Genomic DNA, 24,978 nt, shown 5'->3' on the forward strand with positions numbered 1-24,978 from the left:
GTTTAGGAGACATTCAGCTGCGCCCCTACTGTGCACTAGGCTTCCCGGGGAGCCACCCTGTCCTGGGGTCCTTAGGGCCCTCTGTGGCGGAGGAGCCGGGCCCCCACTACCCCGATCCGTGAGGAACATGGGCGCCTGATGGCTGCAGGGCACTGAGGCGGCATAACCTAGGCCTGCCGGGTCACCCTGTCACCAGGCCTTCTGGCAGTGACAATGGGTGAGGGGACAGGAGACAGGCCGGCAGCCACCTCCCAGCAGCCCCCGACAGCTGCTCGGTCTCCTCCCTGTGGGTGGGTCCCAGGCACCTGGGTTTGCTCTGGCGAGCGTGCGTGGCCCTGCAGCGACAAGCTGCCTGCCGAGGTGGGTGCCCTTTGGAAAAGCTGTTTTTAAACTAAAGAAAACTAAGTTCAGAGGCCCAGGAAAGGCAAGGGAGGGCCGGGGGCCCCGCAGATCCGGGGCATGGGGCCCCGAGGGGCTCCCCGGTGCCTCTCCACCACACAGGTCAGCCCCCCGAGATCTGCCCACAGCCACAGGAGGCAAACACCCCCTCCTGATGGCCCCTGGAGTCCTAGGGAACCTGGACACAGGAGCGTTTAGAACCTGACCCCAGAACTGAGTGAACAGAAGAAATTCTGTAAAGCTGCCCTGTAATTAAACAGGAAATACGACGCTATTTTCTCTCTAGGCGAGCAGTCACCTGTGCATTTAACCACAGATGGGAGGAGGGGTTAAACATGTCCTGTCTGTTTGTCTGCAGCTGTCGCCTGAGACACGACGATAAACGGGCAGCTGGAGGGGATGTGATACCTCGTGCGCCCCCAAGGCTGTCTCACGAGTGACTCATCCCAAATGTCCCACACGCCTTCCACCTTTCCTGCTCAGCTGAGCGGGCAAGCCCGAGGCTCCCGAGTGCACAGCAGGAGGATTCTGGAGGGTGCTTCCACCTGCTTGGGGATGAGCATCCTCCTTGGCATGAGCCCTGTCCCCCACACAACCTCACCTTGTCACCGAGGCCTGTGGCACCTGACAGAGCCTCTATGGTCACCAGCACCTCCATGAGCTGCAAGCTGCACCCTCGGCAGTCCCCCGGGCACACGGACACCAGCGTCTGGACGCACAGCAGCAGGTGTTCCCCGTATAGGCGCTGTGGAAACAGTGGGAAGCACCGTGAGCCAGCTCTCCCCAGCCTGTGTGCCCCTGCCCCCCGCCACGCTCCCCAGGGTCCCCCTGTTCCCTCCCCACCACCCTTCTGTACTCACAGCCCCAGCTCCCTCCCCTCCTGCTCCTCTGCCCCCTCCAGCTCCTGCCTCCCCCTGCACCAGGATCCACCTACAGGACACAGTATACTATGGCCACAGATTAGAACACATGGACCCTAAGGAGGACATTCTTTGACAAGAAAACTTTTATGGCGTTCTTTCCCAGGAAAAGCTGAACACAGCACAAGAAAGGAAGACTTAATAGTCTCTCGGTTATCTTTAAAGTTTTTATGCATTAGCAACACATCCCACAGAATTCACGAGGGAAACGGATTTGCTTGCAAACACCCAGCCCCCCCACCTGCCCCCAAAACTAAGAGAAAAAGTGGAGGGAGGTGGACGCACAGGTGGAGTCAGAGCCCATGGCAGCCAAGGCTGCTCTTCTGTGGCTGTGTGCGTCCAAGTCTTCTTGCAGCATTAGGTTTTTAACAAAAGCAGAGAATTTCTGTGGCTCAGGAAACGCTTCCCAACAGCCAGGAAGACAAGGGGAGGCTCCCCTCCTGGTCTTTCAACCTCATAATCTGCGGGCAGGAACACGTCCACATGCGCTTCCAGTGCGTCCCTCCACACGTGTGCTTCACGCGTTTCTCACAGGGCAGAAGGGATGGGGTCACGGTCACAAAGCAGCGTACAGATGCGGGAGGTATGCGCTCACACTGTCCTGCTGCCGGGGGCGGGGAGGTCCAGAGGTAGCTCTGGGGCTCACGCACAAGTGACACAAACCACGAAGATTTAAACAAAGAGCTCACACAGGATCACAGAGGAGTGTGGTCCGCGCACGCCTGGCGCCTCATGAGCCAGACAGGACGAGACCTTGAGGGCTGGGGATCCAGCTCGCACAAAAAGCCAGACGGTGGTTTCGCTCAAATCCTCACATGTCCCATGGCCCAATTCCTTTCGGGCCTGGACTGATCGCAATGGAGTTTCTGAGGATAAGAGTTCAGCTAATTTCTTTTTTGTGGTTAACAATGAGTGGGGGAGGGGCAGAGAGAGAGAGAGAGAGAGAATCCCAAATAGGTTCTGTGTTGTCAACTCAGAGCCTGACTTGGGGCTCGATCCCACGAACCTGAGCTGAAATCAAGAGTTGGATGCTTTAACTGGCTGAGCCCCAGGCCCTACTCAGCTAATTTCTGAAGTGACCTACACCAAACACTTCAGGAGCGATTCCATTAGGAAGAAGTCCCCTCTGAGGCATGAGCTACTCGCTTCCATGGGCGGTCTCGGGGCGCATGCTTGCCTGTGCCGGGCAGTGAGAACGCACGTGTTTCCACTGGCACTGGCTACAGAGATGGTCCACCTCTGCCTGCGTCCCAGGGACAGGCTGCACAAGGACAACAGAGTCATGCTTTAGCTTCTGCCCCTGAACGTGTCACCTGAGGCTGCTGACTCTCGTGGGAGAAAGCGCCCAAGGCTGACATTTCAGTGACAACGCCCACACCCGTGCACCCTGGCTTTACACTAATTAAACAGGAGCAGGCGAGTTATCCTCATGGCATCAGACAATTTCCTCCCCTGGGGTCCCTGTCACAAAGCAAACATTTCAAAGGAAAGGATCAAATTCCCTCGGCTGGGCCCCAGGTGCAGCGCTGGCCCGACGCACCTGGGATGGCTGTCGCTGTGGGTCCCAGCCACTCACACCTTCAGGGTACCTGTGCTGGGCTGACGCGGAGTTTCCGCCCCTCAGCTTGTTCATGAAGAACAGCTGCCTAGGGACGTCTGCAGGAGGCACAGCCATGTCCCAGGTCACCACGGGACCCTCCCGACCTTGGAGGACAGGGCCGCATCTGCCTCTGCCAAACTCTGGGTCTGTAAGGAAAGGGGAAGGAGGTGCTCGGGCTCTCCTTGCGCTGGCTGCTGGGCCCGGGGCTGGCACACATCAAGAGCGACGCGTCCTCAGAGAGGTGTCTGTGTTTAAACACATCACTGCCTCCTCGAAAAAGCCAGATGAGGAGAAGCCAAACACTAAATCTGAACCACGTGAAGTAAGAGACTACGTTTTTCTACAGACCACGCTAAAGCATGAGAATTTTACTTTCTTTGCTGTAAGACATGAACTCTGTACTTAAACACCTGTACAAGGATGCCTGGGGGGGCCGGTCAGGTGAGCATCTGACTTTGGCTCAGGTCATGACCTCGTGGTTCGTGAGTTTGAGCCTCACACTCTCTCCCTCTCTGCCCCTTGCTCACTCATGTGCTCAAAAAAATAAATAAATCAATCAATCAATCAAAAGCATCTATACAGTTTTCCAAATTCAGCTTTTAAGGAAAAGAAAAGTTTCTGGCTCACATATCCACATAGAATAATCAGAATCGTTTCCAGAACCATCTGAATAAATACGCAGAATCTATGCGGATTCGACCATCACGTTAAAAACAGGTTTGGGAAAAGGTGCAACGTGTGAGAAGCACCAAAAGCAGGTGGAAGGGCTCACCAACACTCCCTGCTGAGACCTCGGCCCCACTTCCCTCCTCGTGTTTGAAACGGCCTTGCAGCCTTGCATGTGGATTTGTGACCGAGTCCAGACCACCTTGTTGCCCAAGGATGCGCGCGGAGAAAGGGCCAGGAGGCCCAGATGAGTCACAGCGCCCCAGGGCCTGGCAGGGCCTGAAGCTGTAGCCGGCCCCTCACCCACCGAGCAGTGCCCCCCCTCCCCCCCCCGGCGCCTGCAGGGGAGAGTGGCTGGCAGAGCACTGGGGGTACAGGGCCGAAGCCCACCACAACCACACAAACCCAAAGTTCTTACACTTTTCTCAAGAGAAAACAATTATGAATTGTTTCAAAAGGTTAGGCCTGACCGCCCAGACCATGTCCACGCGACACCCAGGGCAGACACCGATCACCGCTTCCAGTGCCCAGCTTGCTCGTCCCCAGCACGTTATTAAGATGCCCGGGGATGTGAGTGCCGCCCCAGCTACTGGGGACAGGCTGCGGGCCCACGGCGGGGTGGGGGAGGTGCCCCCCAAAATCTGCTGCGCGCCCACTCCACAGTCAGTCCTCGGTGGGGACGCGCCCTGCCCCGCCGTGGGGCAGGTGGCAGGCGGCCAGCGTGCACCTTCAGTGTTTAGCTTTAACGTAAATGGCCACTGACTGGACAGAACAACGAGGCAGGAGGCGTGCGGGTGCCCAGACCTCAGCTGCCACTGTCTGGCTGAAGGGTCTGATGGGTGCGGGCCCCACCCAAGCCTGGCGAGAACCTGACCTACTAACCACCCGCGGTGAGGCATCCGGAAACCTGACCTACTATAACCATCTGCGTGATCTGTCCCGGAACCTGACATACTATAACCGTCTGCGGTGATCTGTCTCGGAACCTGATCTACTACTAACCACCTGCGGTGATGCGTCCCCGAACCTGATCTACTATAACCCCCTGCGGTGGTGTGTTGACAGCGCCGGCAGGGGGCGCCAACACCCACACAATGTGCTCCACCCGCCTCCCTTCCCACAACTTACGTTTTCAGAGCCTTGACAGATGTGGGGCCGGGCCAGCTCTGTGGCGATTATATTCAGGTGCGGCCGGAGGGCCTCCCGAGGGCACCCTCTGACGATGGACGCAAAGACCAGGAGGCCGGAGGGGGACGGCGACTTCTTCAGCGCAGGCAGGGTCAGCTTCAGAAACACCTCCGGGCTGACGAACACGCCGACCAGCTCAGCAGATCGGGTGCACTGCACAAGGAGGAGAGACGTTGGGGGGCTGCCCCGCAGCTCCCCGCTGGCCTCCCCCTGCCCTCATCAGAGGCAGTGGGAGGATCTGTGACCAGCCTGTGTGCCACAGGAAGTGCCCACGGCCCACTGCACATCACATCCCGGGGCTGCTGCCAGTGACCCAGGCTTGCTACAAAGAGCCACACGCTGGCACCGCCACGCCAGGGGCGCCCCTTGGCAGTCAGGACGGCAGGCCCTTGGGCATCGGGGAGTGAGAAAAGCTAGGCTCTAAAGGACAGGCCCAGCAGGACCCCATCCCTGCAACACTCCAGGTGTTGTCCAGGTATTGTTGTCTAACAATACAGGGACAAGTGCCAGAGTGCCAGGCCTCTGTCGCAGGCCCACGTGTATCCAGAGTGAGGTCCACGCAGGCTGTCACTCAGCAACGTGGGGCAACCAGGACGAGGGAAGGAAACCTAACTGAGGCTCAGCTGCTTCTCTCCACACACTAGGCCACAACCCTGCCTGGCTTTCGCTGCAGAGCCCGTGGGCATGACGGCCGTCAGAGCCAGGGAGGGCCCTGCTACGCTAGCTAGACCCTCAGGGACAAGACTGTCAGCGGTGTGGCCGGCTTGCTGGTGGGATCGATGCATCCAGAGCCGTGGCCCGCATGCGCTGGGAGAGCAGCCGTGAGGAACGGCAGGCTCGATCCTCCCAAGGAGTGACCCATACACGGCCCCCTCCACGGGCACAGAAAACAGACATGGGTTGTGCAGGGGCTGCAATGGGGGGAGCAGCTGCCAAGACCCCAGGGAATCTCCGACGATGGGAACGTTACCTTAGCCGTAGTGGCAGCTCTGCGGTGGCTTGCGTCAAACCCACAGACCCACGACCTAACACAGGCGGATGCTACAACCCAGACCTACAGCTCCGTGACCACGACCGGGAAGAGGCAACTCACACTGCTGACCACAGCCCGGTCGTCGTCGGCACAGCCTCGCTGCAGGGCGCGCAGGATGACCTCCAGGTGCTGTGTGATGTGCTCTTCGGCGTGGAGCAGCAGCACCGCCAGCAGCTGTGCAGCCTTCACCCGGGTCCCCGCCACCCAGTCGGTGATGTCGTGACAGATGGCGGGAAGGATCTTGGAGAGGTTTCTGAAAACGAGCTCCCGACAGCCCAGCCCCGGGCGATTCTCTGGAGGAGAAAATCAAAAGCTGGGAAACTCTCAAAAAACATCTCACGATTCCTATGGAAGGTTATTCCTCACGCATTCCTTACTTGGGGCGCACCTGCCGGTTTTGTTCTTTTTTTTTAAAGATAAAAAAAAATCTTTATTTATCTTTGAGAGTGAGACAGAAAGAGACAGTGTGAGCAGGGGAAAGGCAGACACAGAATCTGAAGCAGGCTTCAGGCTCTGAGCTGTCAGCACAGAGCCCAATGCAGGGCTTGAACCACAAACCAGGAGATCATGACCTGAGCCAAAGTCGGACGCTTAACCGACTGAGCCACACAGGTGCCCCTCAGCTTGAAATCTTAAAAACGCAAACTGACTCTGAAGACAGAGATGAAGCCATAGTGTCCTCATTTAGCTTAAAAGTTTTGTACGGCAACCGAGGTGTAAGTGACACAACAAAATGTACCATGTGCCTAACCTGATGTGTTCCGACACGTGGATACACTTCTGGACCAGGGCTGCGATCAGGATGCGGGTACCCATCGCCCCAAAGCTTCCTGTACCCCCAGGGCTCCCCGCTCCGCTTCCTGTCACTGCACATGGGCTGTCTCTAAGGGGGACTGTGCAGTTCACCCTGCAGCCATCCGCGTGGCTTCATCCCTCTGCCTGTCGGTCACCAGCCGGGACCTAGGGCTGTTTCCTGGGCTGACTGTGACCAAGGCCAAGGCTGTGCGGACGAGGCGGCCGCTCCCCAGGGAGGCGACACTCCACTGAAGAAGCTGCCTTGCACTTTCCAAAGTGGCTGCGTCGGTCTGCATCCCCGCTGCCTGAGCGTGCGGGGGGCCAGTCCTCAACGACAGCCACTTAGAGGGTACGTGTCGCCTGCTATGGTTTCCCGTTGTTTCCTAAGGATGTGGAACTTCCATGGTGAGGCACTCTAAAAAAATCTGCCCACAAGGGCGCCTGGGTGGCTCAGTTGGTTCAGTGTCCGACTTCGGCTCAGGTCATGATCTCACGGTTCGTGGGTTCGAGCCCCATGTCGGGTACTGGCTGACAGCTAGCTCAGAGAGTGGAGCCTGTTTCAGACTTTGTATCTCCCTCTCTCTCTGACCCTTCCCTGCTCACGCTGTCTCTCTCTCTCTCTCTCTCTCAGAAATAAAAACATTAAAAAAATTTTTTTTAAAAATCTGCCCACGAAAAAATTGAACTCTTCTTATTATTGAGTTCTGAGCGTTGTTTCTGCATTCTGAACACAGCCTTGCAATCTATAATTTGCAAATATTTTCCATCTGTAGCTGTTGCTTCGCTCTGTCAACAACTACGTTCTGGTGAAGCCCGGTTCATCGGCTCGCGATTCTGTACACGGTGCTCCCAAGCACACACGAGAGAACACCCAACCCACGCTCACAGGGGTTTACGGGATCAAGTGCTAATTTAGGTCCAGAATGCAATTCAGGTTAATTTTTGTATCATATGAGGAATGGATCCAAATTCATGCCCAATTATGTGCAAATCCAGTTCTTCCAGCACCAATGTTGAAAGACCATCCCTTCTCTGCCACAGTGTCACCGAATCTGTCAAAGATCAGACATCCACATTAGTGGGTGTCTACTTGTGGCCACGTGACCTCTGTCCCCGTCTGCCTGTCAGGTATACACCTGTCGGTTGGCTCCACGCTGTCTGGGGTCCTGCACCCTCACTCTGCGGGTTGTCTGGAAAAGGAAGTGTTAGCCTTTCAACTTTGCTCTTCGTGGTCAAAGTTCTGGTTGTCCTAGGTCCCCTGCATTGCCATGTGATTTTAGGGTAACTTTGTCAATTTCTACAAAAAAGGTTTCAAAGATTTGGATTAAAAGTTTGATCTTAAAATTCTTAAACTCTGTTCTCAAACTATTCCAAAAGTAGATGAGGAAGGAAAACTTCCAAATTCCTTCTGTGAGGGCAGCATCGCCCTGATCCCAAAACCACAAAAAAGGAGAAATGCAGGCCAGCTGATGACCAAATCTAACAGTACATTAAAAACTCACTCACCACGACTGAGGAGGATTTGGGTTGCAAGGGTGTTTCAGTCCTCACAAATCCATCCACATGATACATCCCATTAATAAAACAACAGAGAAGAACCATATGATCATTTCAACAGATGCAGAAAAACATTTGACCAAGTACAACATCCACTCGTGATAAAAACCCTCAACAAAGTAGGGATGAAGGAACAAACCTCAACATAATAAAGGCCGTTTATGAAAAACCCAGGGAACATCATACTCAATGGGGAAAAACCGAGAGCTTTCCATGAAGGTCAGGAACAAGACAAGGATGTCCACTCTCCCCACTGCTGTTCAACATGGTACAGGAAGTCCTAGCCACAGAGAGAAGTAAAGTTGTCACTATTTGCAGATGACATGACACTATATACGGGAAGCCTGAAAGACTGCACTAAAAGGACTGCTAGAACTTATCCATGAATTCAGTAAAGTCGCAGGACGCAAAAATCAATGTACAGAAATGTATTGTGTTCCTATACGCCAATAATGAAACAGCAGAAAGAGAAACTAAGAAAACAATCCCGTTTACAATTGAATCAAAAATACAAGGGCACCTAGGAATAAACCTAACCACGGAGGTAAAAGACTTGTATCTGAAGACTATAAAACATTAATGAAAGAAACTGAAGAGGATACAAAGAAATGCAAAGACATTCCATGCTCATGGATTGGAAGAATATTGCTGAAATGTCCATACTACCCAAAGCAATCTACAGATTTAAGATTTATTTTTTAAGTAATCTCTACACCCAACATGGGGCCGAACTCACAGCCCCCAAGGTCATGAGTTGCATACTCCACTGACCGAGCCAGCCAGGAGCCCAGGCAATCTGCAGTTAATGCAATCCTATTAAAATACCAATAGCATTCTTCAGAGCTAGAACAAACAATCCTAAAAAGTGTATGGAACCACAAAGGACCCCAAATAGCCAACGGCATCTTGAGAAACCAAAACAAGCTGGAGGCATCACAATTCTGGACCTCAAGCTATATTACAAAGCAACAGTGATCAAAACAGAATGGGACAGGCACCAAAACAGACCCACGGATCAGCAGAAGACAGAACCCAGAAATGAACCCATAATTATATGGCCAATTAATCTTCGACAAAGCAGAAAAAAATATCCAATGTGAAATGAGAGCCTCTTCAACAAATGGTGTTGGGAGACTGGAGCACTTGCTAACATACACACAAAAATACACTCAAAATGGGTTAAAGACCCATGTGAGACCTGAAACCATAACAATCCTACAAGAGAACACAGTAACGTCTCTGATACTGGCCGTACAGAGCAACTGTTCTCTAGATATGTCTCCTGAATCCTTGGAAATAAAAGGAAAAGTAAACTACTGGGACTGTATCAAAATAAAAAGCTTCTAAATAGTGAACGAACCAGTCACCAAACTAAAAGGCAGCCTATGGAATGGGAGAAGCATTTGCAAATGACATATTTAATAAAGGGTTAATATCCAAAATATATTAAAAACTTAAACAACTCAACCCCTGAAAAACAAATAATCCAATTTAAAAAAGGGCAGAAGAAATGAAGACATTTCTCCAAAGATGACATCCAGATGGCCAACAGACACATGAAAAAATGCTCATCATCACAGATCAGCAGGGAAATACAAGTCAAAACTTGTATTTTAGCCTCACAGAGTGGCTAGAATCAACAACAGAAGAAACAGCCAGTGTTGGCGAGGGTGTAAAGAAAGGGAACCCTCTTCCACTGCTGGTGGGAATGTAAACTGGGGCAGCCACTCTGGAGAACAGCATGGAGGTTCCTCAAAAATGAAAAATAGAACTACCCTACGATCCAGTAATTGCACTATTGGGTATTTACCAAAAACAAACCAAACCAAAACCAAAACCAAAACCACTAATCCCAAGGGGCACACGCACCCCCATGTTTATAGCAGCACTATCAACAATAGCCAAGTTCTAGGAGCAGCCCCGGTGTCCATCAACTGATGAATGTATAAAGAAGAGGTGGTATATATACAATGGAACATTATTCAGCCATAAAAAAGAATGAGATCTTGCCATTTGCAACCACATGGATGGATCTGGGGAGCGTAATGCTAAACAAAGTGAGTCAGTCAGAAAAAGACAAATAGCATATGATTTCACTCACATATGGAATTTAAGAAAACGAAACAAAAGATAAATAAGCAAAGGCAGAGAGAGAAAGAGAGGTGGGGGGGAGGCGAACCAAGAAACAGATTCTCAAGCTAGAGGACACACAGCTGGTCACCGGGGGGCGGGGCTGGGGGATGGGGACGAAGGAGGGCACCAATGACAGGAACCGGGTGGTGTGTCCAATGCGAACCACTACCCCACACACCTGAAAGTAACATCATGCTGCATGGTCCCTAACTGGAATTCGAATAAAAAACGTCATGAAAATTCAAAACTGTTGGGACAGAAAGGAAATGGAGGCAGGTCAGCATTGGTTAGTTTTAGTAAAAGCAGCAGTTTGCAACCCGGGGCCCACCTCCAGGCCCCCGGTCTCTTCTGTTCTGATGCCATATTAGGAAATCAGTTCTAGGCGACTCTTTGTTGGCTGCCAAAGCCAGCCTGCTGTAATTCTGCCAGAAACAAACAAGAAACGCTGCTCTTCCTGACAACGTACCTGCTGTCACACGGGGGACAGTGGGGGGCACGCCTGCTCAGAATGTCGTGGTGTCGCCACCGCAAGTGGACAGCTGGACACACGTGGCCTCCAAAGCCTGATATCCTGACCGAATGGTGTGTCAAGGAAAGAGCTGGCCGAACCCTGTCTAGACTCTAGAATTGTGCTTTCCAGGCAGGAGGCTGCTAACTGCAGGCGGCCACTGGAAGTTCGTCAAGCTTAAATAAATCACAGCCCAGTGTCTCCTTCTGCTAAGTACATTTCAAGTGCTCAGCGGCCACACACGGCTGGCGGCTGCTGTCCCGGACGGCAGAGGACAGCCCATCACAGCAGAAGACTCGAGAATCCAGGCTGTGGTTTGAAGCAGCTGACAGAGCAAAGCATTATGGTCTGGGGCCAGCTGACAGAGCAAAGCATTATGGTCTGTGGGCCCAACCCTCAATGTCATAGGTGTCACTTTGATGACACCTTTGTACCAAAGTCTGCACGTTTCTGATAACTTGGACAAATCCTAAAACGGGAATCATTGGCTCAGCGGCCGCGCTGTAATGCGGGAAGCCCGTGGCATCCACCTTGGTCGACCTGCACGCCTCTACCTCCATGGATGTATCTGCCACAGGCAGGGTGTGAACTCAGCACTACTGAGAAAAAATCCTTCTTTCCTAAAAAGGCAAAGCAAAACCAAACAGCCAACCCAGTAATTGGAGAGAACAAAGAGCTAAGTGGCTGGAGAGACGGCCAGGGACATGGGGTACACCTGCTAGCCCTGCGTCCAGAAACCACAGCGCGTGCCTCTGCCCGCTGCTCCTGGTGCTCCAGGACACGCTCCAGTCATGGCAGGTCTTCATGTTCGCCAGCCCCAGGGCCTCAGGGCCCCATCCTGTGCCTCCATGAGCACCCACAGCAGCCATCCTGAATCGGCACAGATGCCATGGCTCCAAATGCCCATCATGTCAGGGCTGTCCCCAGAGACCGAGCCCCGAGCAGGGCAAGGGGCCACTGAGTCACCGTCTTCTTCCCTGTGGGGTGGGAGCCCCTAATACAGGCTCATTGACCCCACCAACAGCCTCCTAGCCCTGACACAGCCTTGTGGGGGTCTTAAAAACAGCTCTACTGACGTGTGATCTACCTGCCACAGAAGCCATTTGGAACGTGTGTGTGAAGGGGCCCCCTCCCCTCGCAGTGGCACTCTCAGCCCCCCAGGGCCCCGTGCTGGGCCCACCAACCCCTCACCTGCCCCAAGGAACCACAAGTCTGCTTTCCCTGCTTCCTGTCCATCTCTTCTACAGACCTCACGTGAACAAGCCTTTTCACTAAACATGTTTCTGAGATTCATTCGTCTCAGGGCACACGCCAAAACATTCCTCTTCGTGGCTGAGTGCTGCTCCATGGTGGCAGCAGACACGACCTGCTGATGTGGGCACCAGCTGGTGGGCCCTCGGTGTCCCCACTTTGGGGCTGTTATAAAGGATGCTGTGAGTGTGCACGTACATTCTTGTCTCGCGTTTATCTGGGTGGGGACAGTGGGGTCACGTCATCACAGGGGCCGTGCATGTCGGGAAGAGCTGGGTCACGTGGTAACTGCATGTATAACACTTTAAGAGGCTCCCAAACTGTCTTCCAAAGTGGCTGCACCATTTTGCCTTTGTAGCAGCGACGTGTGAGGGCTCTCTTTCCCCACGTTGCAATTACCGCTGCTTTAGGAAACAACCCAGGTCAGTGTTGCTGTTTGTATTGAATCTGAGGAAGCGCCCGGGGCCTGAGTGATGATTAACTTATGTCCGGAGTCCAGACTAGACTGGGCCGCTATCTCCTAATCTTGCCTTGGAAAAGTCCGCAGGCACTGGGCACGCAGAGGCAGCTCACGGAGGCCGGCAGGCGTGTGGCTCAGCTCCTCAGAGCCAGCCGCCCTCAGGAGGCTTGCTCAGCCCTACGGCCAGCAGATAGGATGCAAATACCCATAAAGTCAACTTGTCTTCATAATTGAAACAAAATTAAATGATGGCGACAGAGAATGGCCTCACCTCGCCAGAAACCAAAGGTATGGGTCAGGAGTAAGGCAATAGCCTTGTGTCATTCAGGAGGGGACACTGCAAAGGTGGGTTGCGAAGGGGGGTCAAAGCCAGCTGGGGGACAAGTCCATGTGCACTGGAGGCAGAGAGGCTCTGGGAGCAGTGACCTCTTGGGTCTGAGGGTCCAAGTTCAAATCTTTGCGCAAAGCATGGGTGCTGTGTCTTCCCCAGTAGGTGCCCTTGATTCATCCCGAGATCACTTTCCAACCAGCTGAGCTGGGGCTTTATCACTGGTCTGGGCGGGTGTCGGGGTTGCCGGGCCTGTGGGTGATGCTCCTGGTGCAGATGCAGCAGACGAGACCCATCCTGGGGGGGGATGGGGAATGTGGTGTGTGAATGGGCAAAGCGCCCCCACCATGCCGGAGTTTTAACTCAAGGAGAGGTCAGTACAGAAGCCTGACTAAGCTGGACAGGAGCAGGCGGAACATTAAATTGGCTTTGTTCCTGCACAATTACACAAAGTGTAATTTAACTGTAGGCAGAAAAACAGGTCAGCGGTTTTTTAATGCGTGTGTCTAAGTCTGCCAGCAAGCCTGCCCTGAATGGCGTGTGAGTTTCTAAGGCACCACAAATGGGCAGCGAGTGGGGCACTCGGGCTTCCACATGATGTTCCCATGGACATCTCAGAATCGACCAGAGACTGACCCTCCAGAAGAACGGCAGGGGGCGGTGGTCAGCGGGAGGGTCACCCAAGGACACGCACGTATCCTACACCTGAACCTGGCTCAGGTGGGTGCCAGTCCTGACCCACTGCCTGTGGACCAGCCACTCGGCCTGAGCACCTCACCTTTGATAAGGGGAAAAGCAGGTTCTCCCAACCCTCTGAGCACTGGGATCCCACCCACATCCCGTAGGGCCAGACGGGGTCCCCTCTCCCTAGCACACAAGGCTCCAAGGGGCTCTGCTGTGTGCCACAGACCATCGCTTGGTTGCACATGGCGCACACCGGCCCCCCGACCCGCCCATCTCTCCTCTGCACGGTGGAACTTTCCTGACAACTGCCACCTGTACAAACACCTGGACAAAACAGGCAAGAAGAGCAGATCCGAGCTCTGGAAGGAACATGAAAAGCCCGAAAGGCACCACCCGGAAGCGCCCACGTTACAATGGCATCGATTCAAGTGGAACTCCAGGTGTAAATCAGGGGAAAACCCAACTTGGTTCTCTCCTGTGCCAAAAGGTCTTGCAAGCCGGTCACTGTCACAAGGAGATGCCTTCCTCTTCACGCAGGCAGCACCAAGGACAAAGTGTTCACAGGGGACACTGCGGCAGGAGGGACTCCGGAACCCTCTGCCACTGCTCAGTCCCTCTGCTGGTAGGCTGAGGGTGCGGCGGGTGGGCACATCCTCGGCAGGCACGAACTTGCACTTCTGCCCAAGGAGAGCGCCTGGTTCAGTGAGTGACCGACTCAGTGACAGTAAACGACGCCCTTCCGATCTTCCCCACACGTAGCCAGGTTCTGAACACGGGACTTTGTTTCTGTGTTGCAACAGGACACGTGTTTGTCAAGCTAATGGCAACCCGTGTGGTGACAGGACACGGGCCCTTCAGCAGTGAGCCGTACTCCTCATCAAATCCGTCCGTCTGTCCGTCTGCACACAGAAGCGCGGTGTCAGGGGCGGCGAGAGCCCGTGAGCAGGAGGGTTTCCTTCCGCGAGTCTGAGTGCAGGCAGAGCCCCGCCAGGGCCACTGGCTGCAGGCAGGCCGGGACTCCAACAGACTCGACACAAGGCTGCACCCACATGTGAGGGACCCTCATGACTCCATGAGAGGACAACAAACGACCCCACCACCCTGGAAACAGACCTGGACACGTGACCCGGAAGACACGTGGACCAGCACACGGCAGGTTAGAGCCACGACGCGCCTCTGAGGACGGCAGAACAGCAGGCCCAACGCCACCGCGTGTGCGGACATGGACCCTGCCCCCTGCAGGTGGGACGCATATGTGCAGCTAAGAGACAGAAACAGGGACAGAGACACAGAGAGAGACAGAGAGGCTGAGAGATAGAGACACACAAAGAGACACAGAGAAGACAGACATAGACACAGAAAGAGTCAGAAAGAGAATGGCAGTGCCCATTCCGGAGGCTTAACCGAGAAAGTGAGAGCATAGTTCACGCAGGACCCAGAGATGCAGGTGCTTACATCGGCCTTATTCAAAATCACCCAAACCCAGAAGCCCTGCAGCCCCTCGTGTGCACGGGTACCTGGGGGTGACCCGCCGACCTCATGTAGGCAGAGACCCATGTGACCCAGCTCTAGACCAAGAACCTCAGGTTTTGCCCAGGATGGGGAGGGAGGCGATCCAGACTTTGCATCCAAGGCCACTCACTGGTTCCCAGCCCTGGAGAGAAGCCGGTAGGGAGGGCCCTGTGGTTTGCCGGGGCCACAGGGCCACTTGGGGAGATGCTGCCTCCAAACATTGGGGGGGGAGGAGCCCCCTTCGGAGCTCTGCTTCCTTCCCAGGTGATGAGGGCACATTTAAAAATAAAATCACAGCAACCTTTGTGTCGAAGGTCTACATTTTTAAAAAGATGCTGCGCTGTCAAACTTTACTAAGTCAGAAAAACCCACTAGCAGCTGAAGTTTGTACCTTTGCTGAAACCCACGTGGTTTCCGCGTGTGGCGGCTGTGCGGTGCGGGAGGCGAGGCTACACACAACGGGAGGGGTCACTGGGCTGCATGGGGTTGGGGAGCCTCCTGTCACGGCAGGCGCAATGTGCAAGTGCTCATGCCCACGCTGCCTTCACACCAGGCGGCAGAGGTGGCCAGGCCGCAGGCTCCATGTGGCCACTGTCATCCGACCGTGGCATCTTTCCCAGCGTGGCCTTCGCCAGTGTTTTGTGTGAAGGAGATGCCCGGCGGGAGAAGCTGCATCCCCTGGAGAGTCTGCTGGGCGGAGAGGAGGGACGGCTCGCGGGGCTCCCGGTGAACACCCGCTGAGAGTGACACTCTGAGTGCGCCCCGCGCCCTGGCTCCTCTGCAACTGCATTCTGGGTGCGGCTGCCAGATTCCTGCCCTGCCTGCAGCTGCGCCCATGTCTTCACACAGCCACAGCAGAGCAGGCTCAGAGGGGACAGCCCCAGGGAGGCGTCCTGGGCTGGGTCTGCACCACGCAGTGTGGGTGCCCCTCCCCCCAGAACTCCTCGCCCACCGAGGCGGGCTGCACTCACCTGGCGAGGGGTGGTGGGCTGGAGGGGGGGAGGCGAAGTCAAGCTTGTCTTTGAGGTCGTCCTCGTTCTCCTTCTGCCACTGCAGGCCCGCCTTCTCCCAGAGGCTGGTGGCCACAAGCCTGCAGCACAACACTCGGTCAGGCAGTGGAGCCACGTCTGCCCCAGAGCGCCGGAAATTCCGTTTGGCTCTGATGGCTCCGGCACAGTGCTCTGGGCACACCTGGGAACCCGTCTCGGGTGTACGGGGACAATCTGACGACTGAACAGCCACAGACACGTCCTGTGGGGCTCACAACCCCCAGCAGACAGGACACATGGGACAGGTGGCTCCGGGAGGGCTCCGCGGTGGAGACACCACGGTTGCTGCAAGCGACAACCTCGGCGGGGCTGGGACGTCCGGGAAACAGGGAACCCGCACCGGGCCGCAGGGCCAGCAGCGTGGGTGCCGCACTTACACGATCTCAGGCATTTCGTCCTCCAGGCTGCTAAGCAGCAGCGGGATGAGCTTGTGCAGGAAGGAGTAGCGGTCCCGCAGCTCCAGCAGCCAGCCCCCCACCACGCGGGTCACCGCCTGCCGCACCTGCGCGCCAAGGAAGTGGGGCTTCAGCCGGGCACAGGACACACAGAGGGAACCCCCCACACGGACTCCACAGCGAGCCTGAGCTGGGCCCTCCTGGCCCGATGCCAGCCTGGGGTCCCAGAGCAGCTCTGCAGTCCACACCACAGGCTTGCTGAGGAAATGCCAGGGCTGCCCCCAGGGCTATGGCCTGGTCCTCTGCAGGCCGCAGGGGGACCCACAGGGCTGCCTTGGGGCAATGCGCCTGCAAGGCCTTCGGTGTGGGAGCCTCCTGGGCCAGGCACCGTCTTATTGCAGGCGTTTAAAGGGCTGTGGGCGAACCACCAGGAACTTCAGCCTGCAGAGCCCACGCCACCAAGGCCCCGGGTCCCGGAGCCCCAGGGACTCCTGAGGAAGCCAGCAGAGGACCTCAGTTCTGGCCGTCTGTGAAGGTGACCTGCAGGCCTCTGCCTCCTTTTCCCACCACAGGGAAGATACAGGTGCCTGAGGCCCAGCTCCCTGAAAGCAGGGCTGGGGCGGGGACTCAACAGCCTGTCATCGTGAGGGGGGAGCAGCACGGGCTGAAGCCCAGCCTCTGCCCCATCCTGGGGAGCCTGGGAGCGCAGCGGCACCACATTGAGGGCTGTCCCACCCCGGGCCGGCGGCCGACCACGTGTGTGTCTGTTGCTGACTGGGGCTGCACTGGCAGGGACTTCAGGGGAAGCGTCTCCTGGGGGTGTGCCTGTAGCACTAATGCCCCGGCCGCTCACAGGTCAGGGGACAGGTGTGGGCAGCTCACGTTTAGGCATGTGGACTGGGGGTGTCCCGTGCCCTTTCTGCAGAATAGGACAACCGGACGCTGGCTTTTGGCCAGGAAGGAAAGCACCTGGCACGGTGCTGGACACGCTGGAGGCGCCAGGCTCACTTGCCTTCGTGCTGTGTGGGTACGAACAGGGCAGATGGAGGAAGGGGGAGGCAAACAAGCCTGCGGGGGACGGGGATGGGGGTGAGGCCTGGGCCCTGTGTTACTGTTTGAATTTCTCGTATTAAACTATTTTAAAATATGGGGGCGCCTAGGTGGCTCAGTCGGTTAAGCGTCCGACTTCGGCTCAGGTCACAATCTCACGGTTTGTGGGTTCGAGCCCTGTGTCAGGCTCTGTGCTGACAGCTAGCTCAGAGCCTGGAGCCTGTTTCAGATTCTGTGTCTTCCTCTCTCTCTGACCGTCCCCTGCTCATGCTCTCTCTCTTGCTCAGAAATAAATAAAACATAAAAAAAACAAATATTTTAAAATAAAAAGTTGCAACAGGGTAAAATTATTAACAATCAAAACTGCAGAGAAGGACCCCGGAAAATCTGAGATATTCTCCCAAGAACTTGAAAATGTGCCTGACTAGAGGTCTGAGTACCTAGAAACGGACACCCACAGCAGCCTCGCGCCGCTGGTGCCGCAGAGGACAGAAGGAGCACAGAGCCGTCTTTCCGTGAGACCCTGAGGAACTGCTGAGGAACCAGGGCTGAATGAGGGTCCCTCTGACTGCAACAGTTCACATAGCAGGCGGGACCCTCAAAGCTCAGCCACCACCACAGGCTGGTGGTGCCCCAGAGTCTGTCTGACGAGGGCCCACCTGCCCCCCAGCCCGGTGCCCGAGCACAGGGAGCAAGCGGGGCCTCTGCAGGGACGGCAGGCACTCCGGACGATGGGACTCCAGAGGGCTGGCCCCCGCAGCAAAGGTGATCCCAGCCACTGGGGGTCAGGGAGCGGTGGGGATCTCGGGAGCCGATCCAGCTGCGCCCTCCCGACAGTCACTGTGGCATCCCCAAGATGCAGGCACATTGCAGGGTGGAGACTTCAGGCGTCTCCCCTCGTGAGCTGGGGGAGCCCGAGGGCTGACCTCCCCCCCTCCCCTGCCCCACCCCGCGCCTCAAGCTGCTGTCGCCAGAAACTGGCCCACCCCGTCATCACCAGTCAAATGACCCCTTTGTCTCAGCAGGAAAACAGCACTGACAGTTGACTAAGCAGGAAATCTTTCAACTAAAGAAAACAAAGCAGAATGAACAGAGTCCTCCTCTTGGAGTCAGGGCTGCCTACCCGGGGTGCTGGGCCAGGGAACCGCCTGGGCCGCGACCTGTCGGACCAGCGCCGCCAGCCAAGGGGGAGAGTCGTGTATCGTGAACACGAAAGCGAATGTCCTGCTCTCCTTTAATGTCCTGGAACATCTCAGGGACTGAGGGAAACGCCTGGTTCTCATAAGGAGCCTGTTTATTTCTGCCCCTGCTCTCAGCAGGTGCTGGTAAGGCCCACGGGCCGGCAGACCCGCACTCCTCACCACACCGGACTCAGCAGCTTGGGCAAAGCCTGCAGGAGGAGGCCGCCTTTCCCGGGGATGCGAGCACCTTGCACTCGGCCTCTGGGGGCTGGGGCCCTTCCGCCCAGTGCCCGAGTGAAAATAACCATCTCACGCAAAGTAGCTCCATGGCACAGGACGGCACACAGGCACCAAATGCCTTGAATCTTAAGCATCTTACATCGTTTTAAGTTAAGCCCCGTCTTTACAATAAAAAATGTTTCTGGGGCGCCTAGGTGGCTCAGTCGGTTAAGCGTCCGACTTCAGCTCAGGTCATGATCTCACGGTTCTTGGGTTCAAGCCCCACGTCAGGCCCTGTGCTGACAGCTCAGAGCCTGGAGCCTGCTTCAGATTCTGTCTCCCTCTCTCTCTGACCCTCCCCTGCTCATGCTGTCTCTATCTCTCGCTCTCAAAAAAAAAAATGTTTCTAATAGTATCAACCCAATAATGTTTCATTATCTTATTTAAAGAAATTTTTTAAAGTAGGCTCCACACCCAGCATAGAGCCCAACACAGGGCTCAAACTCAAAACCCTGAGGCCAAGACCTGAGCTGAGATCAAGAGTCGGATGCTTAACTGACTGAGCCACCCAGGGGCCCCTCAAAAGTGTTTTAACAGGGGCACCTTGGTGGCTCAGTCGGTTGAATGTCCGACTTCGACTCAGGTCATGATCTCACAGTTCATGTCGGGCTCTGTGCTGACAGTTCAGAGCCTGAAGCCTGCTTCAGATTCTGAGTCTCCCGCTCTCTCTGCCCCTCCCCTGCTCATGCTGTCTGTTTCTGTCTCTCAGAAACAAACAAAAAAAAGTGTTTTAATAACACACCAAATTTTGTTTCAAATATACAGCATTCAAATTCAGCTGAAGAAAAATTAGCAGAAGGGTCTTCAACTGAATCTGTAACATTTATATTTCTTAATCATGAAAACACTCAGCATAGTATTTACTAAGTATGCGTTGGACCTGAACAGCTACTGTATCTGTTGTTAGTTTTCCTTTAGTTTGACATCAGGGGGCAGGAGGCAGGAAGGTCACCACAGCCAGCACTGTGTGCACCCCGTCTCCCCTGCGCACAAGCCCCGATCTCACCCCTGCGGTGAAATGACCTGCTAACAGAGCAGCAGGCCCCTGTTAGGACGCTCTCACTGAGCTGAGCCCGAGACTCTGACACCTGTTCAAGGGCCCTGAGGCAGGACTCCACCCTCAGGGGCCTGTAGTTCCTAACACCCAATCCCGTAGACTAGTGGCGGCGCACCCTCCCCTCCCCGCGCACCCCTGTGTCCCCACACCCATCACTCCTTGGCACCAGTGAGGTCTCCGCGAGGGCCGCGGCAGGACCTGCTCATCTCTACGCCCCGCAGGGTGCTGGCGGACACCCACGCCGGTCACACGTCCTGGGTGCTTTAGTACCAGGGTCGGGTGAGCACACACAGCCTAGCTTCCGGCTGAAACGTCATCACCTGTAACTCGCAGGGGCTCCTGAAGATAAGGGTGACCCCGGGGGCAACTGAGGTCGCAGGTGACTGTGACCGCCCAGTAGACAGATGACTGCGGCCGGCACCTCGCCTCTCAGATGGTGCGTGCAGGGGTGGGGGGCTGGGCCTTTCTGGACTCTGAGGAAGCCACCTTAGCCCTGCCACACCCCCTTTCCACGTCCTCAGACACGTCCTGGAGACCTGAGGTGACAAACCTCCAGAGGGAGAATTCCGGGAGCTATGGCCCATGTTCCGGCCCCCATGCCCCCAGGGAGAGCCCCGTGCCTCTCTGTGCCTCGCTCCCCCACCTGGGAGACGGGGGTCCTCATGGTCTCCTCGGCACAGGACCCTCACACAGACCAGATGGGTCAATTCAGGCAAAGCGCTTCCAGTAAGTTCCTCCCAGGAAGCCACTTGCCGCGCAGTGCAGTGACCTAGAACACAGGCAGCAGGACGGCAGCTGTGGGGCATTTCTTTTTTTTTTTCTTTTTTTTTTTTAAATATTTTTATTTATTTCTAGGAGAGAGAGAAAGAGAGAGAGAGAGAGAGACAGCATGAGCAGGGGAGGGTCAGAGACAGAGGGAGATACAGACTCTGAAACAGGCTCCAGGCTCTGAGCTGGCAGTCAGCACAGAGCCCAACACGGGGCTCGAACCCACGAACTGTGAGATCATGACCTAAGTGAAAGTTGGACGCTTAACTGACTAAGCCACCCAGGCGCCCCAACTGTGGGGCATTTCTACAAGTTACAGAGCAGCGAGGATCTGACCCTCCACACAGAGCAGGGTGAGATCCTGGCACCGTCCCGCGACCACACTCTGCAGGAGGCCCACCACCTGAAGCCGCAGAAAACACCCAGAGCCCAGGACCATGAGGGCCACCCCATGCAGATGTATAGAGGGGAGCCCATGACCTCCCTATCAGCTCAGTGTGAGGAACTCTGTGGTCACCCCGGTGTGGTATGTGCCACGAGGGGACCCCGGTGTGGGACGCCACAGGTGTGCAACTGAGTGGGGGCTTCTGTCCTGGCCCTAGAGCCCTGAGGGACGCCCTCATCCTGCCAAGAGGCACGTCCAATCCCCACGAGAAGCCAGGGCTGCTCCCCCCAGCCCCGCTGCCTCCTCAGGACGTCCACAGGGAATGTAAGAAGCTCTCAGCCGTCTACACAACTGGAACAGGAATCTGGACCCTCCCTGTGCGCACGTGCACAGGTGCTAACAGCCGAGACTGCTATGGGCCCTGAGTTCAACATCCACACACAGCAGGTAGACAATCCAGCAATAAGCACGTGAAATACGCTCAACGTCACTCACCATCAGGGAAACCTGAGTCACAACCACACCCAGATGCTGCCCGACATACAGTAGGTCGGCTACCAACACACACACACCAGAAAAGTGCTGGGAGCACGTAGAGGGAGTGGAAGTGGTAGAAATGGCAAAGTTTACATTACGTATTTTACCAAATACTTTAAAAATAACGTATCAGGGGCACCTGGGTGACTCCAGTTGGTTAAGCATCTGACTTCGGCTCAGGTCAGGTCAGTTTCGTGGGTTTGAGCCCTGCATCAGGCTCTGTGCTGACAGCTCAGAGCCTAGAGCTGCTTCAGATTCTGTGTCTTCCTCTCTCTCTGCCCCTCCCCCGCCTACCCTTTGTCTCTCTCTCTTTCAAAAAATTAAAAAAAGTTTAAAACAAAAATAATGTATCAAAAACACTGAACACTTAAATGAGTGAATTACATGGTATGTGAGTTGTAGCTCAATAAAGCTGCTTTAAAAAATAGGACAAAACAAAGCAATTTGGAAGGAAACTGAAGTGTGCCTGTGGCTGGGCGGCTGGCTGGTGTGCCAGACAACAGTGTCTGGGTCAGCGCACCTGGGCCCAGAGGCCAGCTCCAGCTGGGCCACCTCGCCCAAGGGACACCAACTCCAAACCGCAGGGGGAGTGTGAGCAGCTGGTGCAAAGGGTTAAGGGCAACGCTGTGTGGACTTCAGGAGAGTGGCTGGCACAAGAGCGCTCGAGGCCAGCAGCTAATGCCCCGGGCCCCCCACCCCCCCACCAGGACAGCAGAGGCCTCCCCACCACCATCAGGACAGCAGAGGTCCCCCCACACCCTATGAGGACAGCAGAGGCCCCCCCAACCCCTATCAGGACAGCAGAGGTCACAGAGGCACCACCTTCTCAGTCCTCGGCTGCCTCGAGCCACCTCATGTCCTGACAGCCACAGGTGGGGCACTTTCGGACCACTCCGGGGACTTCTGCCAGCAACCGCTGCCCCTCCCTCCCCAGGAGGACCCCTTGGCCGTGTTCTCCCTCTGGGAGGGGACTGCCCGCCTCGGCCTTCACTCTGCTCATGTTGTTGGGGGGTTGTGAGATTCTATACGCAAACCGTGGCCTCACACCCGTGACAGCCTCCAAGCTGACTTTTGCCAATGAAATAGCCAGCATGCTGGGCTCCATCTGTCTGTCAATCAGTGGGTCCCAAGGCCCAACAGAATGATGACCTCAACACACAGGCTGTGACCCACCCTCCTGCTTACAGTTCTGGTTCACCAACCACTGGGGCTTGTCCAGTAAATCTGCCTTGATGGATGCATGTATCAGAGATGCTTCTGAAACCGGGAGGTCCGCACAGTTCGACTGTTTTCTGAGGAAGAAGTCCTCCTCTCCCACGCTCCCCCAAAGGGAGAACAACAAACATGTTAACACAATTCAACTCTCCCCATTTTCTCAGAGGCATGAACGAGGGTGACAGACATTTTCTCAAAGATGTCACCTGGTGACAGCAAATGATGTCAAGATGTCTGGAGCAACGGTACTAAGAGTTTTACGGAAGAAAAAGGAGAAAGTTACAAATAGCGTGGTTCCGGCGGAGAGGGGGGGAACCACCCAGGGGGACTCGTTACCTGGGGGACGTCGTCGAAGAGCCTCTGAGCCAAGTGAGGGAGGACGTCGTCCACCGACTTGGCGCTGCCAAATTGGATCACAACGCCAGTGGCCTCAATGACAGCCACCCGCACCTTCCAGTGCTGGTGGGAGGCGCTCTGCATCAGGGGGCCGATCAAGGACTCCGACTGCATGTGGAAATGATCTGTGAGATGGGGGAGGAAACCGGTTACCCCCACGGGATCACGGGAGGACAGGCCCCTGCGCCCCGGAGCATCCTCTCCCCTCCCAGGTCCCTGCTGCAGGCCTGCCAAGCACAGGTTTGTACCCCTGGCGCAGGACATGGGCAAGACAGGCACAGGACAGGTGCAACCAGACAGCACGAAAGGAACAGGCTGGGGGCTTGACTCCCTCTCGACTGAAGGCAGGAGGTGTGAGGAGGGTCTGAAGCTGATGGCAGTGGCACTAGGTGCCTGAAAGGGACGCCGACCAGAGACAAACAGAGCCTGGTGAACAGTGTCCACATCCCCACACTGGCTGTGCCTCGAAGCCAGATGGCTGGTGCTATGCAGGGGGCAGGGCCAACACCACCTGGGGTAAAGCCACTCCGCATCCTACTTGTAAGGGCCTCACACAAAGTCAGACCCAGAATGTCTCCAATAGCCAGGCTGGCCCCCGGTTTTGGAGTTCTGACTTCAGTTCTGCTGCTGCTGGAGACTCAACCACAATACGGTCGAGTTCTTTCACCCCGAGGGCCTTGAGTCAAGGAGGGATATTGATGGAGCACTGCCCAGTGTGATGTGGGTAGAGGAGATGCTCCTCCAGGGGGAGTGGGTAGAGGAGGAGGGGGTGTGGACGTCCCTTGTCCACACCCCCTCCTCCTCTATCGGATGGGCTTCAAGCACAAGGAACAGTCCTTCACTTGGAAATCAGTGGGCACCTAGGATGCGGGCAGCCACGGTGCCATGCTGCTGGAACGTACAATCCAGTGTGGGAATGTGCCCAGGCTGCGAGGCAGAAGCAGTTGCCTTGGCTGATGGCAGACCATGCAGTGATGTGATTGGGGGCCGATGAGAAATGTGTTAGAAGCTTGTCATTCCCAACGGCTGTTTCCAGCCCAAGCCTCAAACCCAGCTCTCCTAGAATTCTGCACTATTTGAACCCAAACTTGTGACTCACAATGGAAATCTTGACGGTCCCTAATGGGAAAGGCTAAAAGGAAGGCTCATTCATTCTTCCTTGGTCTCCTGTCCATTCAAACCTCCTTCTCTCTCATCCCTCACCTCATTCAACAGGAAACCCTATCAGCTCCATGTCCCACACCCATCCATCCATTTTCTTCCATGTCTGTTAGCAGACTGCCCACCCCCTGAAGTCCAAGCAAACTCTCATCTAAGTATGGATTAACCATTGGCCCAACGGACCTCCTCATTCCCTCTTGCCACCTTGGTGATCAATTCTCTGAGCACCAGAGTGATCTTTTAAAAATCAGAACCTGGGGCGCCTGGGTGATTCAGTCGGTTAAGCGTCGGACTTCGGCTCAGGTCATGATCTCACAGTTTGTGGGTTCGAGCCCTGCATCAGGCTCTGTGCTGACAGCCAGCTCAGAGTCTGGAGCCTGCTTCAGATTCTGTGTCTCCCTCTCTCTCTGACCCTCTCCTGCTCACGCTGTCTCTCTTTCTCTTTCTCAGAAATAAATAAAAAACATTAAA

General features: G+C 55.5%; 1 protein-coding gene across 1 annotated transcript in view; it reads right to left on the minus strand.

Moving 5' to 3' along the window:
• The window catches only part of DNAAF5 (dynein axonemal assembly factor 5), a 41,310-nt gene that overhangs the window by 14,816 nt on the left and 1,516 nt on the right, over nt 1–24,978 (minus strand). Inside the window, exons 2-7 of the mRNA XM_077758812.1 lie at nt 23,287–23,471; nt 16,461–16,585; nt 16,006–16,124; nt 5,867–6,099; nt 4,714–4,926; nt 1,001–1,144 (exon numbers count right to left, since the gene is read on the minus strand). Coding sequence (XP_077614938.1) covers nt 1,001–1,144; nt 4,714–4,926; nt 5,867–6,099; nt 16,006–16,124; nt 16,461–16,585; nt 23,287–23,460 — 1,008 coding nt within the window. The 5' untranslated portion in view covers nt 23,461–23,471. The remainder of the gene's footprint in view (nt 1–1,000; nt 1,145–4,713; nt 4,927–5,866; nt 6,100–16,005; nt 16,125–16,460; nt 16,586–23,286; nt 23,472–24,978) is intronic.

The sequence above is a fragment of the Crocuta crocuta genome, unplaced genomic scaffold (genome assembly GCF_008692635.1).
Source record: "Crocuta crocuta isolate KB4526 unplaced genomic scaffold, BGI_CrCroc_1.0 scaffold273, whole genome shotgun sequence".
In the NCBI taxonomy this organism is placed as follows: domain Eukaryota; kingdom Metazoa; phylum Chordata; class Mammalia; order Carnivora; family Hyaenidae; genus Crocuta; species Crocuta crocuta.